The 25,231-nt window shown below is 30.8% G+C and overlaps 2 protein-coding genes across 2 annotated transcripts; one reads left to right on the forward strand and one right to left on the reverse strand.

The window, feature by feature from the left end:
* Positions 1-11,304: 11,304 nt before the first annotated feature.
* LOC114411962 (dof zinc finger protein DOF5.6-like) lies at positions 11,305-13,860 on the forward strand. The gene is made up of 2 exons (XM_028375714.1): positions 11,305-11,739; positions 12,428-13,860. The coding sequence occupies exons 1-2, from the start codon at positions 11,686-11,688 to the stop codon at positions 13,364-13,366; spliced, it is 993 nt and encodes a 330-aa protein (XP_028231515.1). The 5' UTR covers positions 11,305-11,685; the 3' UTR covers positions 13,367-13,860.
* A 2,703-nt stretch (positions 13,861-16,563) lies between these two features.
* On the reverse strand, positions 16,564-20,284 carry LOC114411963 (pantothenate kinase 2-like). Its single transcript, XM_028375715.1, has 8 exons — positions 20,095-20,284; positions 19,879-19,931; positions 19,386-19,502; positions 18,610-18,729; positions 18,407-18,501; positions 18,223-18,316; positions 17,939-18,070; positions 16,564-17,168 (listed from the first exon to the last, which is right to left on the reverse strand). Exons 1-8 carry the CDS (start codon positions 20,246-20,248, stop codon positions 17,151-17,153), a joined length of 783 nt encoding a protein of 260 aa, XP_028231516.1. The 5' UTR covers positions 20,249-20,284; the 3' UTR covers positions 16,564-17,150.
* Positions 20,285-25,231: the final 4,947 nt, after the last annotated feature.

The raw sequence follows: 25,231 nt of genomic DNA on the forward strand, positions 1-25,231 counted from the left end.
AAACACTCTCAACATCTTGTTTTCAAGCTTAGTCATAAAGCCCTTTTCTAATAATTGACCTAAGCTGAGTAGATTACTTTTCATACCTGGTACAAAGAGTACATCAGTGATGCAAGACTGACCTCCATCCTTTGTTTTGATAAGGACCTTCCCAATTCCTTCAGCAGTCAAGATTCTATCATCTGCAAATTTGACTTGGCTCTTCACAGATTGATCAAGGTTGAGAAACCATTCTCTTCTTCCTGTCATATGAGTGGAGCAACCTGTGTCTAGGTACCAAAAATTATCACTTGCCCCTTCAATTTGAGTAGTTACCATAAGCAGTACCTGTTCAGTGTCATCATCTTCTTCCTGAGCCAATTTTGCATCATCACCTTTAGGTTCTCTTTTGTTATTGGGTTTGCTGTAACACTCATCAGCAAAATGCCCAAACTTTTGACAGTTAAAGCATTGAATACTTCTTTTGTCAAACTTCTTTCTATTTGAAGAGTTTTGGGAATTGGATCCCCCTCCTTTCTTGTGGTCTTTATCACTGTTCTGATTTCCCCTCCATTTATTGCTCTTCCCTTCAGTTTTCTCTTTCTTCCATCTATCACCATGCTTCTTTGGATTAGACCGTGCTTGCAAGGCTTGTTCACTTTTCTTCTCATTTATCCTTTCATTCATTCTCTGTTCATGAGATTCCAAAGATCCCTGCAATTCCTCTAGGCTAAGCTCTTCAAGATTTTTGGATTCCTCGATGGCTACCACAATATGGTCAAACTTGGGTGGCATGGTTCTAAGCACCTTCTCTACAACTGATTGCACAGTTATCTTTTCTCCATAGCCCTTCATTGAATTCACCACTGTCTGCACTTTTGTGATGTACTCAGCAACTGATTCATTCTTTTCCATTTGTAGTAGTTCATATTGTCTCCTCAGAGTTTGCAGCTTGATCTTCTTGGTTTTTGTGGCTCCATCATGAGATTTCTGCAGAATGTCTCATGCTTCTTTGGAGGTTTGAGCCATTGCTATCTTTTCAAAGTTAGCAGCATCTACACTTTGGTGCAAAATGAAAAGTGCCTTGCAATCTTTCTTTTCTTTTTCTCTATCAGCAGCCTTTTGTTCCTCTGTTGCTCTCTCTCCCACAGGTATATAACCTTCTTCTACGAACTCCCAAACCCCTTGGAATCGCATCACCACCCTGATCTGAATCTTCCAATTTTCATAGTTCATTCCTGTGAGAACTGGTAGATTTGCAGGAATTGAGCCAGATACTGCAGCCATCAAAGAACTCCTTCAAGAACACCTCCAAGAACCTTTCTTTAACGATTCTTGCCCCTTCTATCGAAACCAATGCTCTAGATACCAATTGTTGGAACACACACTGTTCCTCACTCAATTGCAAGAGATGCAATTCACTCCCTCACACATTCACTCTTGTATCACTCACTGTTTTCTAAGCACAGAATTGCACAGAATTGCACACCTACTAGGAATAGCACTAGAGACTGAAAATGATAGAATGAAAAACAACCACTTTATTAAGATGTATGATTGCCCTTTTATACAAGCAAAACAAAGTAACAACCCTTCACTCTTAAGCTAGCACTTATAACAAAATTTTAAAATTTTGTTACTCTCTCTTATATACAAAGCCAAAACAGAATTAAACTCTCACAATTTTTACATATTTAATTTCATGTTAGAAAAGAATTCACAGTTAATTCTGTGTTCAAAATTGATTTTGAAATGAAGCAATTTTTAGTAGCTTCAGGTTGGATCTAAATTTTTGTATTGAATTTTACTTTTAATTCAATTTTATATTAAATTTTATTCCTAACTTATTTTATAATAAATTAATTTTAACCAAAATCAATTCTACACTAATCAATTTCAATGTGTTTAGATGGGGGTTAACAAAATTGATTTTGAATGGAATTGATTCCGATTAAAATTAATTTTAAACTGATGTGATTTATGTTTAAATGTTTTATTATAAAATTAAGTTATGAGTAAAATTTATTATATAATTTTGGATCCAACTTAAAAGTTATTCAAAGTTACTTCAATTCGTAATCAATGCTGAATTCTATTCCAACATTAAACTCAACGTGTAAAAATTTATCTAAAATCAATTTAAAAAGAAGCTCCACCGTTGATCATTGACTTGAAGTGAGTTTTGTAAAAAAAAAATTATTTAAAAATTTCTTTTATAAAAAGACTGTCGTCATAAAAGTATATAAAACAAAGTGACTGGGTACACTTTTAGAAAAATGTCTACAGTTTAATAAATATACCATCTCAAAATATTACAAACAGAGGCTAATTTTTTAGGGAATTTGAGTGACTTTTCTTCACACAATGAACTAGCTTTGGGCTTCATTTGGAAGAGACGAAAGAAATTTTGCAAAACAGGAAACACGCTTAATTTACTTTTTTGAAGTAATGGAACAATGAAAAAAGAAAAAGGGGATTGTAGGGTCCGAACTTATTTCTATATTGAATAAAGTGGAAGAGGAGAGAACTTTATTGCAATGATAAAAATATCAAATTTTTAATTTTATTATATTATAAGAGTTTAAATATTATTCAACACAATCTTTAATTTTTTTTTTATACAACCTAACAAGCACTTAATGCATTAATTGGGAGACACAAACGTTATCTTGATAGAGCTGAACATTGATGTATTATTTGAATGGTTATAAAAAGGCAAAGGACAAGTGTGGTGTAGAAGTGAAAATGTAGATAAAATTGAGGACCAAGATAGTGTTATTGAATACATGGGTGAAAACTCTCCTGTCTAATGCATGCAACATGAACTTCAAAAGAAACTCTTCCCACCAGTCAAGGTCCTATAAATATACTTCAAATTCTATTTTAGAAATCTCTTTTCCTATTAAACCTTTGGACACTATTAGAAATTACCTATGAGTTAAATATGACGTCTAGAAATATTCTTTAACCTTTTTATATTTGTAACTCTGTAAATAGCCTTAGAAAATAAGTGCAGAATCCGAGTACTAGTCTAGTAAAGAAGTTTTTATGTTTACCTTGCTCCCTCAACAATCAAATATATATGGATGGCTCCTTCTTCCATTTCAAAGCTTGCTTTCTAATTTATACTTGAGACAATTTTTACTTGTATAGGGGTGAAACTTCCTTTTAATACTTTCAAAGTTGATTTACTCAACTTTATAAACATTTCTCCCAGTCAATTACACCCAAACAGTTGGAGTTTTCCATAAGCATATTGCAAGTGTTATGTAAGCATCTAAATTAAATATGATTATTACAATTGATTTTTTTTCCTTTTTTTTTCTTCTTTGAAGTGAAACACAATTAGTCTTTGAGCAAATTACTCTTGTCTCCCTTGAATTTAGATTAATTACATTCGTTGCATCCCCTAATATTATCACTTTTTATATCTATGATTATTATGGTTATCTCTAGAAGGTTGACTTACTTTGATTATTTAGGTCGGTCATTTTGGTTGATGTTCTTCAAATTGGCTTAAGAAGTTATGATAGGAAAAGTCATAGATTAAAGTTCTTAACAAAAAACTTCCCTTGGAGCAAAATCAAGGCATCATGTAATCTTATGGAGTTGACTTGTATCATTCACAAGCTTTGATCTCAATCTTTTTATGGAATACTACTTTCAGATCTATTAAGTAACACTGTCGGACATAGAGCATCGATACAACAAATAGCCTTGACGCAAGGGAAAAACATTATGTTAATCAATTTATCTGGGTTATAGCCTTTCTTTCCTTTTAGTTTTTATGAGAAATGAGAATGTTATCATTATCGTGTCCGCTATATATTATTGTACTTGTTTCCCTCTTCTTTATAATAAAAATTCTCTTTTATTACAATAAAAGAGGCTTTGCCTATTCTGTTGAATTAGGTACAGGCTAGCATGTCTCGGCGTGTAGCTTATTCTGCTAGGTTTGTTACGGGTTATACATTTATACCGAATAAGGAATCTATTCTAATGTCTTTAAGGAGAACCCTATTGTTTGCTCCTTTCTAGCCTTTCGTTTTCTAAACTACGTATTTTGGTTATTAGTTGCTTAATGTGATCCAAGATTATTATATATGCCTTTTTGCCATCTAAAAACTACAACATATGGCATCTTATTCGCCTAACATATTTCCCCTAAAGCCTAAAGGGATTATAACTACAAAAAAAAGAAAAAAAAGTAAAGCCAGAAAAGGATTCTGGGTTGTCATATTATCCCAAGTGAATGTAGAGTATACATCACGTGATGGTTCATCATTAAGAAACGTACGAGTAGGCTGAAGCTCAAGCTCCTTGCTAGCCAAATTATAGGGTGAATTTCAACAACTTAAGCATTAATTTACTTGGTTGAAGTCCACTTCTCTAATCCCTTTTCAAGATTCAAATTCAAACAACATAAACTTTCAAGAGAAGACCTATATATGATATATATCTAAACCTTTCGTCTCTCTTAATTACCTTATTCTTATGTTGAATTATTAGGATTTGAACGTAACCTAGGGTATGAGCTCAAGTTTTCTATTCGTGAAACTTCCTTTTCTTTACATTATTTACTCGTTTAAGGAATTTCCATCTTCACCCAAAGATTGAGGAATAACAAGAACGGGCGCAGATAATTCCAATTCTGGATGTCCACAATCTTATGCAAACCGAACATATTAACCAGTTTGAGTGTTAATTTGGGTTTTTTGTACTCAGCACAATGATATCTCAATACTAGACTCAAAACTCGAAGGTCTTTTTTATATGTTGAGTCAGCCATAGGAAAAACTTTGACCAAAAATAGATCAACCCATTTAGTTGAAGGCAATTTGTTTTCTTACTCTTTCTTGGGCTGGACGCTTGGACCAATAACAAAATCGGCCCAGACTGACTAGTCCTTCGTAAAATGTGCTTTTTTTTTCCTTAATTAGGACATTTAAACCTATTTACACTTTTTTTACATTGGTTATAAGCCCATAAAAAATCATCATCTCAAGTTCTGCAAATTCGGTAGATTTTTATATTTATCATCTCAAATTTTAACCCAAAAAAACCATATATATTTGTATCAGCATTTTTATCTGTTAATTTGGATAAATTTATTTACGAACATTTTTCTTTAATCTCTTCTCTCTCGAAGTAAAATAGTGGTACTTTTTAAACATTAAGTACGTATTAAGAAGACAAAAAAGTCAATAAACAACAGTCATATATATTAATTATTTGTACAAATCTTTATACGTGTCACCTAATAATACATACGTCTCTACTTTTAATTAATTTTTTATTCATGTAAAATATATTTACACAAGTATTTAAAAAAACATTTTATTTTATTTTTTAATTTTAAATTTATATTGTCTTTTAATCTATTTATATGTGAATTTTAAGCTTGCATTTTTGTTATTTTAAACGCATTGTCGTGCTTTGGATTTGTACTTTTAACATTTTAAATTAAATTAAATTAAAGAACTATTAATGCACAGAATACTCATTAGTATACACTAATTCATTTTATGAAATCAATTAATATATGTATCATTAATTTATTTTAGATTTTAATACATGGTATGGTATTATTGGATATAGTAAAATCAAAATATTGGATAACATCTACAACTCTACAATTGGGTTGTCTTGTAGGTTTTTCCATAATAACAAAATGAATCTTGTACTAGTATGTTATCTTGATCAATCTTTCTACATGAGAGCTAGGTTTATGTAGCAATACGGCACACTATTTTTTGGACCAATTAACAGAGCAATTACTAAGAAAATGATTAAGTATTTAAGTTACAGCCAAATTAAACAAATCAAACCTAAAGTACACATTGTTTCATTTAAATAAATAAAGCGGACTTGGATATCATATTTTTTTTATAGATGAAACTTAAACTTGGGATGAAAAAAAAAAAGCTTTTCTTAATGATTAGAGTTGATGTCGTGTGACAATGAACTCACAAATTTGAATCGTGCAATAAACCTCATCTGACTAGGAGTTTTATAACACCTAATCATCCCTTCTTTTGAATTTAAACTTCAAATATTTTGTTATGTATACTACTTTCCTGTTTAAAAAGAGAGAGATTTAATTAATGTAATTCAGGTGGTAATACATTAAATTTATAAAAAAAAATATCCGAATTTGATTCTTGTAAAATATACTATTAGAGAAGAGCAAGAAACTTTAATTGTAACTAAAATTGGATCAAATATTAATTATACAATCGATCTAAAAAAATCAAAACGGGTGATCTTGTAAGAATATTTTGAAGTATCACTTAGAAGTTTAAGACCCTAATTTTAGTTGTACCAAATAAAAGAGAGAGAAAAATAAAGAAAATACAAATAAGAAAACAACAATGTACTAAAACCTTAACTTGCAAGGCCATCACATGACAGCTGAAGATGATGCGAATGAAACGCGGGAAAATCTTTATTGTACATATATACGGTCGGAGAGTTGGGAAAAAAGTGGGTCCTTAAAGAGTTCAATGCTGGCAGAAAAATAACAGAAACACTAATCATTATTCATGTCATGGCTAGCTAGGTAGATTACAAATGAGATCAGGGGACAAACACACAACACATAAGGCTAAAATTAAATATAGCGTTGTACTAGATAAAGATTCTGTCACTGCCTCTATAGATTCGTCCATCTATATAAAACAAAATCTTACTTCGAACTCTGAAGACGTTATCATTATTCTCCCTTTAGTTTACTCATTTCACTGCGCCGCAGTCACCGTTGGCACTTGCCTGTGTCGCGCATGCGTATATCATATGAAGAAAAATAACGTACACCAAATTTATTTGCCTATGCATAAACAAAAAGAGGCAGATACGTAATCTCTTTAATTACATGCATAACAGGATTAGATAATTTGATTATATAAAGATATTGATGATTTTTGCACTAGCAGTTTAATTGTTCGCTCATTTAATAATTTAATTACTTTGGATTTCATAAAAATGTATCACATCGATCGCTAATAATAAGTGGGTGTGGGATCGGGAGCTAGCTATATACTATAGTCTATACATGGTGCTAGCTATAAAGGGTGCTGGGGAATTTTAAATTGGGTATTGTTTGCATTGCTATTCATGTTCTGTTCTGAAGGAAAACTTTAGTGAAGGGTTGAAAAGAACTTTCATGGTGGGGGCTGATCCTTTGAATTAATTTGACGCAAAGAATTCCAAATTGACTGCACTCATTACGAGGGATAAGTATTCGAATTTTTGACCAAAAATCATACCGCGGACCACACATATCGCATGTAGCTAGCTTGTTAACCAATTATTGGAAGGATAATCATCATGATAGAAAATCAAACATGCCACTTATACCTACAAACTGCTTGTAAAGTTTTAAGGTAAACTTATCAAAGTACTTGTATCAAAATCATGAGAAAATTATGGGGATGAATTTTGTTTAAATATCATTGGTCTATGTTTAAAACATAAAAAAAAAGGAGAAGAAATCATTACTCTACTATCATATATTGCTGGCAAGGCCGTGATATGGAGGGCAGAACCCGCAAATATCTTACGAGCTTTGCTAAATAACAGACCGTCGATTTTAAGAATATTAGATAAAGCAATTAAATAATTAAAATATATGTAAAATGCTTTCAATTATTTAAAAGAAATAAATATCAAATATTTGTGTGTTTTTAATACAATAGAAAAATTGATAGAAAAGTTTCTATATATATATATATATATATATATATATTTCTTTAACCACTTTTTTAAGGCATTATTACCATTTATAAATACCTTTTTAGGGGATGAACGGGTTCAGTTACTACTTTCTATTGATCTGAACATGCCTTCTTTCCATGCACAAAACAGTGACTCACAAGACATTTTGAAATTTAGACGATAAATGAAAAAGGTTAAAAAAAAGTGAGTGGTATGTTCTACATACTTTAATAACTAATACCCTATTATTAACAAAAAAGAAACGGGGTAAAATATAAGAAAATGGAGAGGAGAGGGGTATCTAATAGGGCAAAAAAGATTAAAAAAACTTGGATGCAAAAATATGACCCTAAAAAAATTTGCGCTTTAAATATTTTTTAGAAAAACAGCAGCTTTTAAATTTGAGTAGAGATCGAGTTGGCCTTTCTGAAATGTAATTTATTTTTTTATGAAAAGAAGGAAGGGAAAGAAAGATAAAATAAAGCAAAATACGCAATTGCAGCATAAAGATATAGGTAGCTTGAGATTGAAGGCTCTTGGAAGTTTTGAAGTTTTCCCATATCTCAAAAGGAGATATACTCATGTTAATTTACTGGTCTACTAATGTACTAACTACAAAGGCATAACATAGATCGATGTGCATATATGATATACATATGGTAGAAAAACCAAAGAACACTAAAGCATATTTGAATTTTTGATTAAATCATATACGTACAGGTACCTTTAGCTGAGGGCATGTCATGATCAACTGAAAATCATTTTTATGACAAAAGAGGAATTTTTTCTTGTAACTCCAATAAATACTTATACAACTAATTTGTCTCTTTTAGTGCTATAACAGTTGTAAGAATATGATATTACTGGCTGTCGACTTAACTGCGCCGAATCTTGAGGTTTGCTTGGATCCGAGTCTTCCATGCCCTGATCGTGCTCATATTGATGAGGTTTTCTTCGCGTTTGTACGTTATTTAAATCATTCTAGCCTTTCGCTTGCTTATCTTATTATGTTTCTAGTTTAGTTCTTGTTGTTAGTGACTTATTTTTTAACATATTATTTAATTATGATTAAAATTTACTAAAAATATAAAATTAGAAAAGATATTCATTAAATTAGTAATTAGAACCTACAAAAATTTGTAATTTTTAAAAAATTTCAATTAACAGTAAAGAATATGTTTAAAATAGTATGTTAAAAAATGTATTATGGTATTATATATCTTTTTCTTTACGTTTTTTAGATAAAAAAAAATACATGTTCTAACGCATTTTGTTTATTTTTTAAAAATATAATGTAAACATGCAAATATTGTAAATTTTACATTTAAGAGTCCAGACTTGTATGTATGTAAAATAAATGGAGGAAGTGAGTATCACTTCACCAACAGCCCTAATGATCATTGCACACCGAAGTAGTTTAAAACCATGAAGTGTATATATTTGGATAACGATTACAAACATACGTTAGAACCAAACGGAAGTTTGTAAAAATATTTTCACCATTTGAGCTTTTGCATTCCGTTTGTGTTGAGCCATTAAATGTAATGTAATTCTAGAATTCGTGCACAATAACTACAACCTAAACATGTTCAAAGTATTTGGACACTCCACAACACAAAAAGCAAATATATAAAGAAACAGGACCTAGAATACACTGATCAAGGAGCAATGATATGATATCATGCTGATGATTGAAACAGTAGTAATACATTCATCCATCTTTGTGCTAAAAAAGCAGATAAAGAATAAACGACTACCCAAAGAAAATTGAGAAAGACATATATCCACGACACGACACGACACACACTCATCTACAACTACAAGAAGAACGTAGTCAGGTGTACGAGGGTAACGTGGGCACACTCTCACTTTATTCACCCAACATAGCGTGTACTTCGGGTTTGGGTTCTGTAGATTAATTGGGTTGTGTTCCTCACACACCATAAGTGGATAAAGCTAATACTACCTTCCTCGTTGTTCTTTCAGGTGTCACCCTTCTGATAGAAGCTTGTCAGCTTATTCCCAAAATCCTGCCTAGTCGAAGAATATCGCTTTCAATTGAATGACATTACTCTCTTAATCAATTCATTGGTGTATCAGTTCACTCACTTGTATTAACGGCTCTTTGTTTCTATTTCAACTACTATTTTAGTACGTGAATTGCACCCATCAAATCTAGTATATAAATTCTATTATTAAAACTAATTATTATAAAAAAAATCTTATAAGCATTAATTAAAGTAAATAAATATTATCAAATGACCTAGCTAGATAAAGTTTAAATAAATATAACAATTATCAATATAATCGGACAACATAATTAAAATTTGAAAATGATTATCAGTCTTAATATATTTCGAGGCTTAATCAATGCAGTCAAGATTCCAAAATATATAAAACTAAAATAAAATACAATATTTAGCTACAGTTATTATTATCTTTAAATTTCCTTAATTAAGAGACTAAATAGTAATTGTATTTTAGAATTTCTTATTATTTTCATACACCAAATCATAAATAGGCTTATTAAATATCAGGAAATTATTTAGCATTTTTTTTTTTACAAACCACATGTTTTTCTCAATAGATAATCAAGTTTAATCCAAGTAAAACTATAATAGATGATAAAACTCATCCTTTGAGTTTTAACGTAATTATATACTCAATATTTGAATTTGAGATAGTTGATTAAATTAGAATAGTCTCACATGCCAATTGATTTATATGTTCAACGGTAATTAATATGCATTTAAAAAATATGGATATTATCAAATAAATAATTACTTTTATTTATTTTAAAACAAAAGAAAATATATTTCCCTAAAGACACCAGTGTGATGATAATTGCCCAAATTAATTAACCGGACCATTGGAGGTGGTGTAATGCAACAAGCAAAATATTTCTTGAACAATCTTAAATTATCTATAACTTGAGAGAGAAAAGAGATTACTTATTGATTTGATTGATGATTTAGTGAGTATTTGCTTGCATGTTACATCCATGCGTTTCTCCATTTTTCCAATGTCCATTTTCAAATTTACACAGAAGCTACTATTTGTTGTGTTAGGCTAAACATGAATCTAGATTGACATAACTTTAAACCAATCATGTTAGTAGTGTGATAAAAGAGAGGTAGAGAAAAAAGAGAGTTATTCATTGGGTGTTTAAATATAATTCCCCATGCAACAATGACATTGGGAGGGGGAGAAGAAAAAAAGGAAGAAAAAAAAGAGTAATTAGAGAAGAGCTAGGAAAGAGAGGTGCAAATGGAGGGAGAGTGAGGGCGCGTGTAGAAGGGAATATATCCCTTGCTTGTGGGAGGAGAGAGAGTGGGTCCAGAGCTTTTGGGGGTCCACAAGTAGTGTGCTCTTTCGGTATGTGTTCTTTATCGAGGACCCAAATATTCCCAGCTTCTGTCACTTCACTTCATTCGGACAGAACTGTAGTGGGAAGTGTGTTTGTGTGCATATCTTGCTCTTGTCATTTCTAACTGACACTCAAAATTCTCTAACCTCATCAACTCTACTAATCTAATCTTCCAAATCCCCATGCCATCAACGGCTATGCTTATCTCACTCATTCCCATATACCAACCACTGGCACTAACTGTGGTAGTGAATATTTATTTGTCTATCTGGTCAAGCTGAGCTAAGCAGTGGGGTCACCATATTTAGGGCTGGGCCCACTATTTTGTCACCGACGACGGGCTCTCTAACATATGAGTACTACAACAACATGTCTGCTCACCTCACCTTTTTCTTCCTTCTTATTCACTGTCACTTCCCAAGTAACACTCACATTGTCGCACAACACAACGTACACTGTGCCCCCCCTCTCTTCACCTACACTTCCACTTCCACCTCCTAGTTAGTTAACCCTCTAATTCTTTCTCTGTTCCATGCTGATTATGCATTACTACTGCTAGGGGCACCGAGATTGTTCATCACAAGAGAAGAAGTGATAAGTTCCCAGTTGCTGAAATTTTCTTCTAAATGGGTTTTTCCTCTCTCCACGTCTGCATGGACTCATCAGATCACTGGATGCAGGTTTACCACATGCATATATCAAAATAAAATCTTTTTGCTCTACTTTTCAAACTCTTCTTAACCATATTGATATGCTTATGTGCAAATTTAATTTTAGTGGGGAATAATTAATATTTTGGATATATATCCTATCAGTGTAACACTCACCATTTCTTTCTATATTTTTCTCTTTTTATCATATCATTTTATTTATTATATCTACGCTTTCCCTTTTATCTCTGTTATATTTTTCTCCTTTTGTCTTATATTTTTTATATATTCTATATATACTTTTATCTCTTCTATCTCTGTTCTCTTGATGTCTACTAGTATAGAATAATGAATTCCCTTCAGTTCTCACACTTAACAACACAGCAGTGAATTACAACGGTTTGACGAGAGTTTTAGCTTATCAAAGTTTGTAATTAGAATTATAAAGTAAGCTGCTAGCTAAGCTATATATATAGTGTCACAATTATTTGTTTCTTATTCTTTTAAATTAGAATGTTTTCTTTTTCTACACGAAAGGGGGGAAAGTGGAAAAAATACAAGGGGGAGAGAGAAGGAGTAGAAGAATTAGCAGAAGAATAAAAAGAAAAGGGAAATAGTCCAAAATGAGATAAACATGAGGACACTATGGCAGTACGTAATAACGTAACACAATTTTTTCATATTCATTAATCATTTGTTTGTTTATACAAAATGTCAGGGCACAATTCACGAGGAGTGTGGGGTGGATAATTCTTCTTCACCATCTGGCGAAATGCTTCCATGCTCGAGGCCAATGACAGAGAGTAGGCTAAGACCCCCCCAAGAGCAAGCCCTCAAGTGCCCTAGGTGTGAATCAACACACACCAAGTTCTGCTACTACAACAACTACAGTCTCTCCCAGCCCAGGTACTTCTGCAAGACATGTAGAAGGTACTGGACCCAAGGGGGCACTCTTAGGAACATTCCTGTTGGTGGTGGTTGCAGAAAAAACAAGAAAGTTTCTACCAAGAAACACAATGACCAACACCAACCAGCTGTTAATCAAAACCAACCTCACCCTGGACCCTCTTATCTTCATAATCACAAAGATCTTCAACTTCCCTATCTTGATGTGCAATTTCCCCACCTCAACAATTTACTTGGGACTAATGCTGGGGCACTGCAGGGAAACCCTAGTTTTATGGAGAGTAAGTATAACATGGGCATGCTTGAGAACCCTAGGCCTATTGACTTCATGGAAAGCAGGTTGGATGGTATGAGTATGATTAGGGGTTCCACTAGGAGTTTTGAGCTTCTTGAAAACAGTGATATGAGTGTGGGTGGTGGTGTTGGGTTTGGTGATGTGAGTGGCTACAATGGATTGCCATTGAATTATCAAGGTCTTTCGTCTTCAGCATTTGGAGGCATGTCTCTAGATGGAAGCATTAACAATGTTGGAACTTATATAATGGACTCTTGCCAGCGACTTATGTTGCCCTATGATGGAGGTGACAACACCCTCAATGGTTCAATTGATGTGAAGCCAAACCCTAAGCTGTTGTCCCTTGAATGGCAAGATCAGGGTTGCTCTGATGCTGAAAAATTGTCACTGGGATATCTTAATGGTTCAGGATCATGGACCGCCTATGGATCTTCCACAGCAAACCCTTTGGTCTAGAGCTAATTCATAATTAATCTCACTTATTATCTTATCATGAATTAATCATGCAGATATATGATCAAAGGTGGTGATAATTATGCTCTCTTCAGGCTTGGGTAATATGTTAAATGAGCTAATAATAAAGCCTTTTGATGGAAGGGTTCTTTGTATTTATCTTTGATAGTGTTTCTTTCTGCCAAGTTGGTCTTCGTTTGGTATTGACTTAACAAAAAGAGTGTGAATGGGGAAGCTCCAGTGTCCAAAATGGACTGCTTTGGTGCATTACCTTTAGATTCTTCTTGTCTTTGTGTGCGCAGCAGCTCTCTGAAAGCTTTAGGATTTGTTGTAACTTCGAGGATGATATGGTAGTTCTTTTCATCTTGAAGAAAATGCGCAGCATAGTGCTATATTATATTTATTTTCTATGTTTGTTTTGTAGGGTTCAGTATGCGTCCTTAATTATTCATGTGCTAACTCCTTGTAACTATTAATGGGCGGGACTTCTTTTTGAATTGCATTATGAATATTTAATGAATTTGAATTATTAAGAAATTTTAATTAGGGAACGTATACTATTAAAGTGTCATTGTACGAGTAAAATTAAATTCAAATCATTTAAATAACGTCTTCTATTTGGACTTTTGAGCTTTCAAAAAATGCAGTGAAAATGAAATTTAACTAAAGATGATTAGCTTAACTAACTAAGTTTTTTTTAAAAAAAAAATAGTAAATATTTCATACTAGTGATGGAAAAATCGACAAATATATGTTAATTAAAAAATCATAACTTAAAAAAAGTATAATCATAATTAAAACATTACCTAAACAAAGCCAATTTTTCCTCTTACATATCATCCCTTCTTGTAAGAAGATCTCCATTTTAAAAACTTTCGGGACTTAATTGGTTGTTGTATCTCAGTGCAACTTGAATCTTTGTTGTTGATCATGTCCTGATACATGAGTAATTGCTCTCACTTCATCAAGAAACTCCAAATCCTATCTAATTGATTTTTCCCCATCCAAGGATTAATTAGGTTGTGGTCTGATGACATATGCCCATGTCGCATGATCCATATGTACTAAGTAAATAAATAATATTTTTTTTTACATCATAATATTTTTTTGGTTACGTACTAAATAAAATAGTATGATATTATATATAACTAAATAAATAATAATGTATACTTGTTAATATTATATATTTTAATGATAATTTTGCTAGCTTAATTTGTTCAAAATTAATAATTAATAAATATTCTTTTATAAAAATTTTATTTTTTATTTGTTACTTTAATAACTGAAATGAGATATTATTATCAGTGTAATAATTTTTCATTTCACTAAAAGTCTTGTTAAATTTACTTATACTTCTATGAATAATTTTCTACAATAACCTTTTTAATTTTAGTATCATATAATTTAGAATATAAATATACTTCTATATTATTTACAATTTATTTAAGCCTCAAAAATTCAATTTTATATTGCATTTTCTTTCTTTTATCATATTCATGTTCATTAATGTTATATGGAATATATTTTATTATCTATATTCAAAGGAGGTTATGTGGATTAATGACTCTCATGAGTCATGATTGTCCAAAATATGCCCTAACCTTGAGGTCTTCACTTCAATCCCAAGATATTCATTTTATGAAATTTAGTTTGAATGTTTATTTTTTATTTTCATTTTATGAAAACAGTTTTCATTTTCACAAAATCAAATAGATTCACTCATAACCCAGGATTTTATCAAATAAAATTTCTTTCTTATGCTATTAATCATACACATTTCCTTCTTCTCCTTGGGTTGTAATACAAATTATATCATTCTTTAACAATGAAAAAAAAAGGTATTTGGCAACAAGCATGTAGAGGGAGGAGTTTTTCTATGTGTGCAACTAGGTGAGCGTGAGTAAATCATACGAATCAAGTTGATCCGTATGTTGATATTACATATACGGATCAAGTTGATCTGTAAGACTTATACGAATCACCTAGCATCACCCGAAAATGTTTGATTTGGTGTAGTGCGATGAATCTATGCACACTTGCAACTCTAATGGACTTGTGTGCACTTGCACTCTGACAGATTTCTGCAACACTTGCGGTGGAGGTTTGTGTATGGTCTCAAAAGTTGAAGGACATAATTGGTACAATTGAAAATAGAGGAACCCATATGCATTGCATATAAGAATGTTTATCAGATAAAATTGATTTTTAATCCTTTAAAATATTTCAAAATGTTGGTTTTAATTTCTTAAAAAAAATTAAATGTTTTTAGTTCCCACATTTACTAAAAGTGTGGTTTTAGGAACTAAAAACTTATACATTTTTAAAGGAAATAAAACCAATTCTGAAATATTTTAAGAGACTAAAAATATATTTTACACATGTTTGTTAATGTACACACATTAATTTTTTTTCAAATATAAATGTATAAACAAACTATACAATTAGTGTATTTAAGACAATCATTAGTTATTATTTGCTAACACATATATGCAAAAAATCAAGCGTGTACTTTGATAAATCTCACAAATATTCACTAGTATACATATACATACTTGTTTTTGTTTTGTAGTGTGAAGTGTTAACAAGTTATATTGATATATTTTAAGATAATCTCTAATTATAATTTGATACACATTCATACTAAAAAAATAAGTATGTGTATGTTAGCAAACCCCATTAAATAAATAAGTTTGTTTCATTTAGAAAAAACGTTCATTCAATAAGTAAACATTTGTATAAAATCAGGAAATAGAAATAAGCAAATATATTTTCTGTAATCCTAAAGTTAACTACAAAATTTGCTACCTAAATGTGAGAGATAAACAGACGATTAAAACGTTAGGTCCTTCTATCGAGCAACCTAATGTAATTAGGTATTTTTTTTCTCTATTTAAGATTGTTTCTGTGTTCTATGCTGAGGGCAACTACCCCAAGCCACAATTCCTCGCATGAATGGACTAATTCTAATTAAACCTTGTTCTCGGATCTCTTGTCGAACTTAGCCTAAACAAATTCCATTAAGATTACAACATATTGGAAACTAAATCCCTGTCCTCCGTGTCCAGATATACAGTTCTCTAGCCTGCTCTATTAAGTTCTAAGGATTTAAAACACTTTTCAATGCTAAAAATCTTAACTTTACACACACATGGGTGATCAGTCCACAAGCATATAGGAATTAAATGCAGATAGAAACAATGAACACATAAAAATAACTTTTAATAGGTAGTAAAGAGTTTTACATCAAGGCTAGCAGAAATTCCCAACTAGAGCTTTAGCCTTCCATGACAAGTTATCACCTTTCAACTACAATAGGGGGTTTTAGAAGCAAAATTCAGATTACATGGTGGTTAGGATGTTTCCTCCACCTCTAGGAACCTAGAAATCATTCTAAAACCTAGAATCCTCTTGAAAGCTGAGATCTTTAGTGCTTTCTTGCCCTGTTTTTCCTTTGATGCGTCTCTCATGTATTCCTCTTTCTTCCAAAAGCTCTCTCCTTTTTTCGCCAACTTCAGCTTTTAAGGGTTTTCTGTCCTCAAAGGCTCGTTTAGTGCTAAGCGTGAGTTAGTGAATTTTGGCTTAGCGAACAGGGTGCGCTGAGCGCCAGAAGAGACAGATGACTCGCTGGGCGAATTGATGATGCGCGGAGTGCATGAATGCTTTGCAGATTCTCTTCCAGATTCTCCCAACCCATTAAGCGAGCTGAGTGCCTCGCTTAGCGGATGTTACTCACTAAGCGCATATGCCTCACTTAGCGAGACACCAACTGATTCAACCTTCTTATTTTTCATCTTTTCACCTGAAACTGAAGTTGAACCACATTAATTCACAATATAGGGAATATCTACTAAGCAAAAATTAAGCTAAACATAAAAATATGTACAAACCTACAAAATGAACTATAAATTGGGAAAAAGATAAATTTTTAAAGTTTTTCAATACAAAAGTCAGTCGTAAATGACGACTAACAGCTATCTACGCAGAAGAGATAAGAATAACATAATTGGTCAGGTATACAATGGAAGAACAAATAGTGGAATAGAATATGAAAACTACATATTACAGATGGAAGATAATCCTAATAATGCGAGAAAGCAAGATCTAGAACTAGTGTCATGGATCATCTTCATTATTAGAGATGTGTTTCCATTCGTGTCTTTTCTCATTGTAAGTGGATCAAAATAACTTTTTTCTGGAAAATATTTGAAAATCAGTAGACTATCATTTAAATTTTAGCCAAATATAATAAAAGGCTTACAATTTCTGAAGAAAACTTATTTAAATTTTTAACATAAAATGAGTGGCTATTTTACAACAAAAATTAAATGTTTAAGTACTTTTATGAAGAAAACCTATAAATGATTCATTCTTTCATTCAGTACGTGTATATTTTTTAAATTTAACAATATTCAATCAAGTAAACACAGAGAACTGAATATTATTTACACATCTAATTTATCCAAAAAGCTGAATGAAACAGTAAAACCATTAACCCAAATGTATCATAAACTGCATACACTTTTCCAGCTTGAATTTATCGCTGTAAGAAAGATATAATTACAATTGTCAGCTCACCTGGGCAATATTGTATGAAATCATTCGGAGAAGAGAGAGTGATATATCTTCAGGTCTGTAATCATCAAGTCCCTTTTTTTCTGAGGTAACCTTACCAAAACTTGAAGCAATGGTAGAAGCCGATAGGCCAGTCTATGGTTATTTAATACCGGTAAATACTAAGTCGTGATTGATAGAAAAAAAAATCAAATGACTCATCAATTTGATCCAAAAATTAAGTAAATTTAGAGCATTTTTTTTATATCGGATAAATATCATACAGAATGAGCAACTGCAAAATTTACCTTAGAATAGTCCATGCCACCATAAATGTCCCCAACAAGCATGTCAGTATTACTATTATCTCCTTTCTGACTCAGCTCAAGTAATTCATCAAAGTTGGAACTCATTTTAAGAAACCCTTTGGCAATAGTTTAAATATAGCAGTAGATAAAGAGGAAAAAAATGGAGAATTATCAGAAAACTTACCTCTCACACTTTGTTAACAGCCTTCCCAATCCCCAATAAGTACCACCACCAACATTAGTCCCATTGACCCTCTCATATTTTCCATCCCCATCAACCTGTGTTAACCCAGATTAAAATAATGGATTACCGACAGTTTGTCTTTATAAAACATAAACCAAAGATATCAGCAAGTTAGATAAAAAGAGGAAACTAAACAAATATACCTTGATCATACTAACACCAGATCCAATATTAACTAGAAGATAAGGAAACAAATCATTAGTGTCAATTTGAACAAACTCTTTCTGACCCTCCATGTGTGTAAAAGCTTCACGACGAATTGCCTACTAAGAAGTGGTACAACATCTAATTAGCAATTAGCAATGATCAATATAAGTCAGCAAGAATGAATTAATGGCATAGTCACATGCTCCAAAGTATAGATCTTGTTTATTTTAACAGAGAAGAGCTAAAATAGATCTCAGTCAGATCTTGGTTAACATTAAGAAACATATAATGCAATAATGCAAGAAGGAAACGGAAAAAAAAATAGAGCTGTCAGCTATGACTATATAAAAATTATGTGGAAAATTAAACTTTAGTCATATTTTCCTTCAACAATTCACCAATAAAACAATGCATCAATGAGTATGAATAAACTATATATAATGGTTTTCCCACACTCTAGTGGATTAGTGGAAGTAATAGCATTCCAGTCTTGGCAATTGATTGGCTCTTTTCCTTCTTAAACAAGGGGGAGCACTATAATTTGTCCAAAGAAGAAAAGTAAAAAAAAACATCTTTTTTCTTCAATTATTTATTAGAATAGTGAGTAAGTTGCAATTGGTCATATCTCTATGATATTTTGTAATGAAAGGAAGTAGTACATGAGATAAAGAATTGCACAAATATTTCAACTCGCAAGATGGTCTTTTAACTATCAAGATAATTCTTAAACAAAATACAAGAGAAAACAGATAATTCCAAGAGTTGGATCCACCTTCAGCAAGAAATTTGCTCCTGCTACAAGGCAGTTCATTTCATCTTCTTTGTCAAGACTAAGTCCGAGTCTTTCTTTGAAAAGGTCAGCAAATTTGTGTGCTCCACCACCAGTAGCCTTGTCACAAAATGAAAATCCATTAACAGAGTAGTTCAATGGAATAAACACTGAACAAGAAGTGATGAATTACACAATTATCTATAATAATCGCAACTCTTAAAATTGTGTTATAAACAATATCAGTGAGATATAGAATAAATGGGAGCATTGTTGATGTTGTTATTATACAAAAGGGAAAAGGGACTCAGCTTATTATCATTTTCACAATAACTACTTCCAAATTTGATAGCTAGACATAGATTATGGTGCTTGTGCATGCAAGCATCAAGCTAAAATAAAACAACTAGCATTTTGGATATTTGATATATCCCTTCAACAAAAGAAAAAAAGAACTCAAGCTTCTGAAAATGTAAAAATAGTCAGAGAAAGTTACCTTAATTATGGCATTTGAATCAGTCGTGGCATCAGAATAACGTGATTCCCCTTCTGTAAACAACAAAAAGTCCATAGTCTAGAATTAACAAAGAAACAGAAAAATCACAAAATGATATTCAAAATCAAAACATGCAGTACTGTTTTAGCAATCCAATGTGGTAGTGAAAAGACAGATAAAGCATAAAAGAAGTAAATCGAACAAGACAGTAAATACCACCACAGTGAAGCTGCTTTGAGTTAATGAAGTCTAGGCACTCGTTAATCTTGCTAGTTTCGAACTTCACAAAATGAAGCCTTCCACCAAGAATAGGATAGCTTCTCCTGTTACCATTGGGCGGAAATCCCAGTCGATTATTCACATTTATCATCCTTTTATCATAGGTTGATTGGTCTCGGTGTCTTGAAAAGTACACCAACTTTATAAGAGATCCTGCCCATATATTTTCAATCATAAGTTCCAACCATATTTCAAATACTACCAACCTTTTCCTCTGAAATTAACATGCAAATTAAGAGTCACACGTCATTGAGGGGAAAACCTGCCATTGCTACTATTCAATCCTATTTTCTATATTTGTTTCCCCCTATAATATAACAAAGAAAGTTTTGGGGGGATTATCAAATCCTCCACACAGGATGGGAGATAATCCTGCTCGGAGCAAAGTCGAACTTGGTTCACCAAGTTGTGGAAGACTAGCCCCTTCCGTTAGACCCAACTCCCATTGGTTAACATTATTATTCTTTATATATATTAATTTCAGCATCCAAAAGTTTATATAAAAAAATGGTCATCATCAAGGCCATAAAACATAGTAAGCCTTTGACAAAAAAAAGAAAGGTTGAAGCCAGTGTCATGCTTCCACCACCATAGGAATAATTAATAAAGAAAAAAGGAGCGAGAAAGACGAATTAAGAATCTGAAATTGTTGTTATACCTCCAATGTCAAGAGCGAGGTGAGATATATCATGAGACTGATTGGGTAACAAAATGGTTGGATACTTCTCTTCGAAGTTTCCTTGAATTTCTGCTTTGCTGAGATCCAGCTGAGGCCGTGAACTGGACCGGTGCATTGAACTGTGTTGCCTGTGTGCGCCATCTCTCTCTCTCTCTCTGAGTCTCAAAGTTTCAAGTTTCAACGTCAAATCCAATAATGGAATTCACCAAACCCTCCATTTTGTAGAAAATTCATTCATCTTGACCAAGCTAATCAAACATCGCAAGCTTACGTGCTCAATGCTCCACTGCATCAACAAAGGCGATGCAGATTTCACCCCTCCCAAACCTAATTTAATTTCTGGTAAAAATTAAATAGTAGTTATTTTTAGTTACTAATTAGTAATAACAAATTATACAAGTGAAGTCTTTTGCAGTAACGGATAGTAAATTTGTCTGACTGAATAATGCATGAAACGTGAATATAAAATATAGATTGTTGAGTAATTTGACCCAAATACATGACAGACCAAAATCCACATAAATTATTTCATGTCAGCATGGATGGGGTGGGAGATGGATTTTAGAAAACGAAAAGGAGGACTGGAGGACAACTTTATCTTTTAAATAAAAAGTAATAATTTATTATTTTAATAGTTAAATTTAAATGTACTATTTTTGTTACTTACTTTTTATGACTTATATAATTTATTTAATGTTTATTTTACCTAACATATAAAATATGATTAAAATTAATTTGGGCAAATGCTATTTCATTTCTCATTTGTTATCTTTTTAATTATATAAATTATAGAAAATTTTCTCTTATAAGTGTAAATTTAAATTTTATATACATTCATATTAAATATAAATAAGCTAGTATTGAAATTATAAATAAAATGAAAATAATGAGAATGAGCACATATTCTTTTATGAAATCAAGTAAGGAATTTTTTTTGTGAGTGTTCCATTTCTTGAAATCACGTTAACATTTAAATCGTTAAGGTTATATTAAATAGAGTTGATGGAATGAAAAAAATTTATAAGATAAATTTGGTGAATTTTGCATTTAACACACAATAATGAATAATTTATCTGAAATTACATTAATATTTAAATTATTAGGATTAAATTTATTGTTATAATTTCTTATGACTTAAAGATTTTATTAAATGTTTTATTTTATGTAAAGTATGAGTAAAATGTGTGTCTAAAATTTATTTTTAGACTAATATTTTTTTTCTTATTTATTATCTTCTAATTTATGTACATTATGAAGATTTTCTCTTACATGTATAAATTTAAAATTTCTTTTATATATTGATATCTATATGTCAATTTATTAATATATAAAATTCTATATAAAATAAAAGTTATGGAAATGAACATGAGTTTATGAAATCAGGTAAGAAAATTTTCAATTAATTAATTCACAGGAACGAACAATTGATCAGAAATCACATTAACAACTAAATTATTTTGGTAAAGTTATTTTTAAAATTCATTGTTATAATATTAAAAATAATTTTAATATATATGTATTTATTTATATAAATTTATATAGAAAAAATTATGTTTATCAACATTTTTTTACACAAATTATATTCATTTCTTATTTAAATTGTTGAATATTTTTCTTACGTAAATTTTAAATTTCTTTTATACACTAATACCTATATATGTAAAGTTATTAATATAGAAAGTATTTATAAAATGAAAAATCATGCAAATAGATAACTGCTTAAACAACATGAATCTCGATGTTGCATATCCAAGCAAAGCAAGAAAGCTTTTTTAATCTCATCACTTTTCTAGCGCTGGATTTTGTTTTCCATAGGGGGTCTTTTTCTTTGTTTCGGTGATAAGCATAATAGCTTTTGTCTATTCCTTGTCTGTGTAAATCGTAATGGCCATATGTTCTTACCTTAGTTTCAGTACTTCTTGTACTAAAACTAAGTTTATTAATATATTTTATCTTTGGCCTTTAAAATAAATTGATTTCAGTCATTTCACGATTAAAAATCAAGATTAGGGTTTAACTTATGCACAACCAGCATCATTCGCAACAACTTCAAAGATGCTTATTTGTAGATTTTTGGATAAAGAGTTGATGGATGATGAGAATGTCTAGATAAATTCAACTAATACATTATTAATAGGCTTGGTTTAAAGTGTTTATTAGAACAAACATTATGTAGAAAAATTTACTGATATGGTTGCTGAATTTTTAGTTTGTTGTTTTACTTCACTTAAATTTAACTTTTAATTGATGTCTGCTCATGTTTTTGTATGCTACAAAAATTATAGGCTAAAATATAATTTTTATTTCTCTATTTTTTAAAATACGTTTATTTTTATTTTAATTTTTAATTAAGACATTTTGTTATTCATTTTAAAAAAAATTATATTTTAATCTTTAAGAGGAATTCAAACGATAAATATATACTTTTTATTTTTTTTTTGGCAAATTAAACTTATCAATAATTAAATAATTAAAAAAATTGTCACGTGATTAATAAAAAGAATGTGTCAGTCAGTTAGTGTTAACAAATTACACAATCAACCTTTGAATTGAAGTTGGTTATAGGAATTAAAATAAAGATTTTTTTAAAGTGGAGGGTCATATGTTTCATTTAAAAAATAGAGGGACTAAAATTATATATTTAAAAAAATAGGAAAATAAAAATTGTATTCTAACCAAAATTAAAAATTATTCCCATTGTTATAATTTAGTATCAAAGAATATAATTTTAATTATATTTTCATACAACTAATTAACAAAATGCCAATAATTTGTTTAAATAAGTTATTTATGTCCCCTGCGAATAAGTTATTTATAAGGAGACCTTATTTCTAAAATACAGGTATATATAAACAAAATTTGATATTATAATATCCAAAAGATGTTACAATTTTATATGCTACTGTGTTAAAGCATATAGAAGTAATTATTGTTTGCAGTAGATAGAGGTTCACGATCAACATATTTGAATCAAACATGGAGCACATTGGGAGGAAATTGTCCTTAAAAAGCATATATAAGGAAACACTATCAAGTGACTATCCTAATATATATACTGAATTCGCTTATTGGGTGGAAATTGTTGTTGGCAGTAGGTTCACGATCAACATATTGAATTATGATGGTTGTTTTTCTGCAACCGAAATATGTCGTGAAAATGAAATCTTGAAGATGTTTTATCTTGCTAAATACGTATCTTTATGTGATGAGGTTAAATATGTTGTATTATATAATGTTACATAATTTATATTATCATTTTAGTTAAATAAATGAAAATTTAATATACTTTTTTTAGGAAAAAGCAAAAATTACTGCGGAATATTCTGCCAAATAAGATGCAGCCATGCTGTTTCAACAACTTAGAAGTATAATTTCATTGATTTCTATGATTAAAAATCAATTTCAGCAATCAACTTCTGCACAACTAACATCTTCAACAAATTTAAAGATGCTTATTTCTAGAGACTTGGAATTGAATGAAGAATTGATAGACGATGACAACATCAATTCACATAAAGATCTCTAGAGAAATTCCACTGTTAATTTATTAATAACCATACTTTCAGGTCTTTATTATAAACAGACAATATATCTTTTTTTAATGTGTTATTGACATGCTTGCAGAATTATTATTTTATTGCTTTAGTTTAGTGTCATCTAACTTATATCATACTCTAATAATATTATTTTTTACTAGATCGTAAGAAAATACATTACTTTATTTTTTTATTCACTTTAACAATTATTTCAAGTGTCACTACTTAGTATCAATAAATATATTTTCAATCATATGTGCATAAAACTAATTACAAATAATACAATAAAGTTTTTTAAAACCTATACATGTTTCGTGTGACGTAGGAGTCCAAATACTTATTTCATGTTAGTGTAGGAGTTGGATTATTTTTCATGTCACCATGTGTGGGAGATGGATTTTAGAAAATAAAAAGGATGACAACTTTGTCATTTTAAATATTTTTTTAATTAAATCATTTATATATATACCCCATTTAACTTTGAATATTTTATTTATTTTAAGGAATATTATATAATTTTTGTTCTGTAATATTTTTGAACATGATGGATGTAAAGGGAATTTTAACATGTGGCAACCACCTCCAATAAAGAATAAAAGTTGCATTCACTTGATCAAAATCAAATAAGGTAAAAGATGTGAACTTAGATTAGACTTGTACTTATAAGCATGAAATGTCTTCTATTCTATAAGAGAGTTAGTAAATGAAAGTAATTAGACATGACAACGGGGCGGGTGGAGATCGGATTTTGCTTATCCCGTTTCTGTCCACAACTCCCCATTTTTCCATCGTTGCCCCCAAAATCCAACGAAGATATAAATTTATCCCATCTTTGTCCTCGATAGGGTCGGATTTTCCT

The sequence above is a fragment of the Glycine soja genome, chromosome 5 (assembly GCF_004193775.1).
Source record: "Glycine soja cultivar W05 chromosome 5, ASM419377v2, whole genome shotgun sequence".
NCBI lineage: Eukaryota > Viridiplantae > Streptophyta > Magnoliopsida > Fabales > Fabaceae > Glycine > Glycine soja.

What these genes read in the sequence shown, in the direction of transcription:
- LOC114411962 (XM_028375714.1), top strand. Translation starts at nt 11,686, where the DNA reads ATGGGTTTTTCCTCTCTCCACGTCTGCATGGACTCATCAGATCACTGG. An exon ending in CATCAGATCACTGGATGCAG is followed by an intron (nt 11,740 to 12,427) that starts GTTTACCACATG and finishes ACAAAATGTCAG; the next exon opens with GGCACAATTCACGAGGAGTG.
- LOC114411963 (XM_028375715.1), bottom strand. Translation starts at nt 20,248, where the DNA reads ATGATAAATGTGAATAATCGACTGGGATTTCCGCCCAATGGTAACAGG. An exon ending in GAGCAAATTTCTTGCTGAAG is followed by an intron (nt 18,730 to 19,385) that starts GTGGATCCAACT and finishes ACTTCTTAGTAG; the next exon opens with GCAATTCGTCGTGAAGCTTT. An exon ending in GTGGCATGGACTATTCTAAG is followed by an intron (nt 18,071 to 18,222) that starts GTAAATTTTGCA and finishes AAATAACCATAG; the next exon opens with ACTGGCCTATCGGCTTCTAC.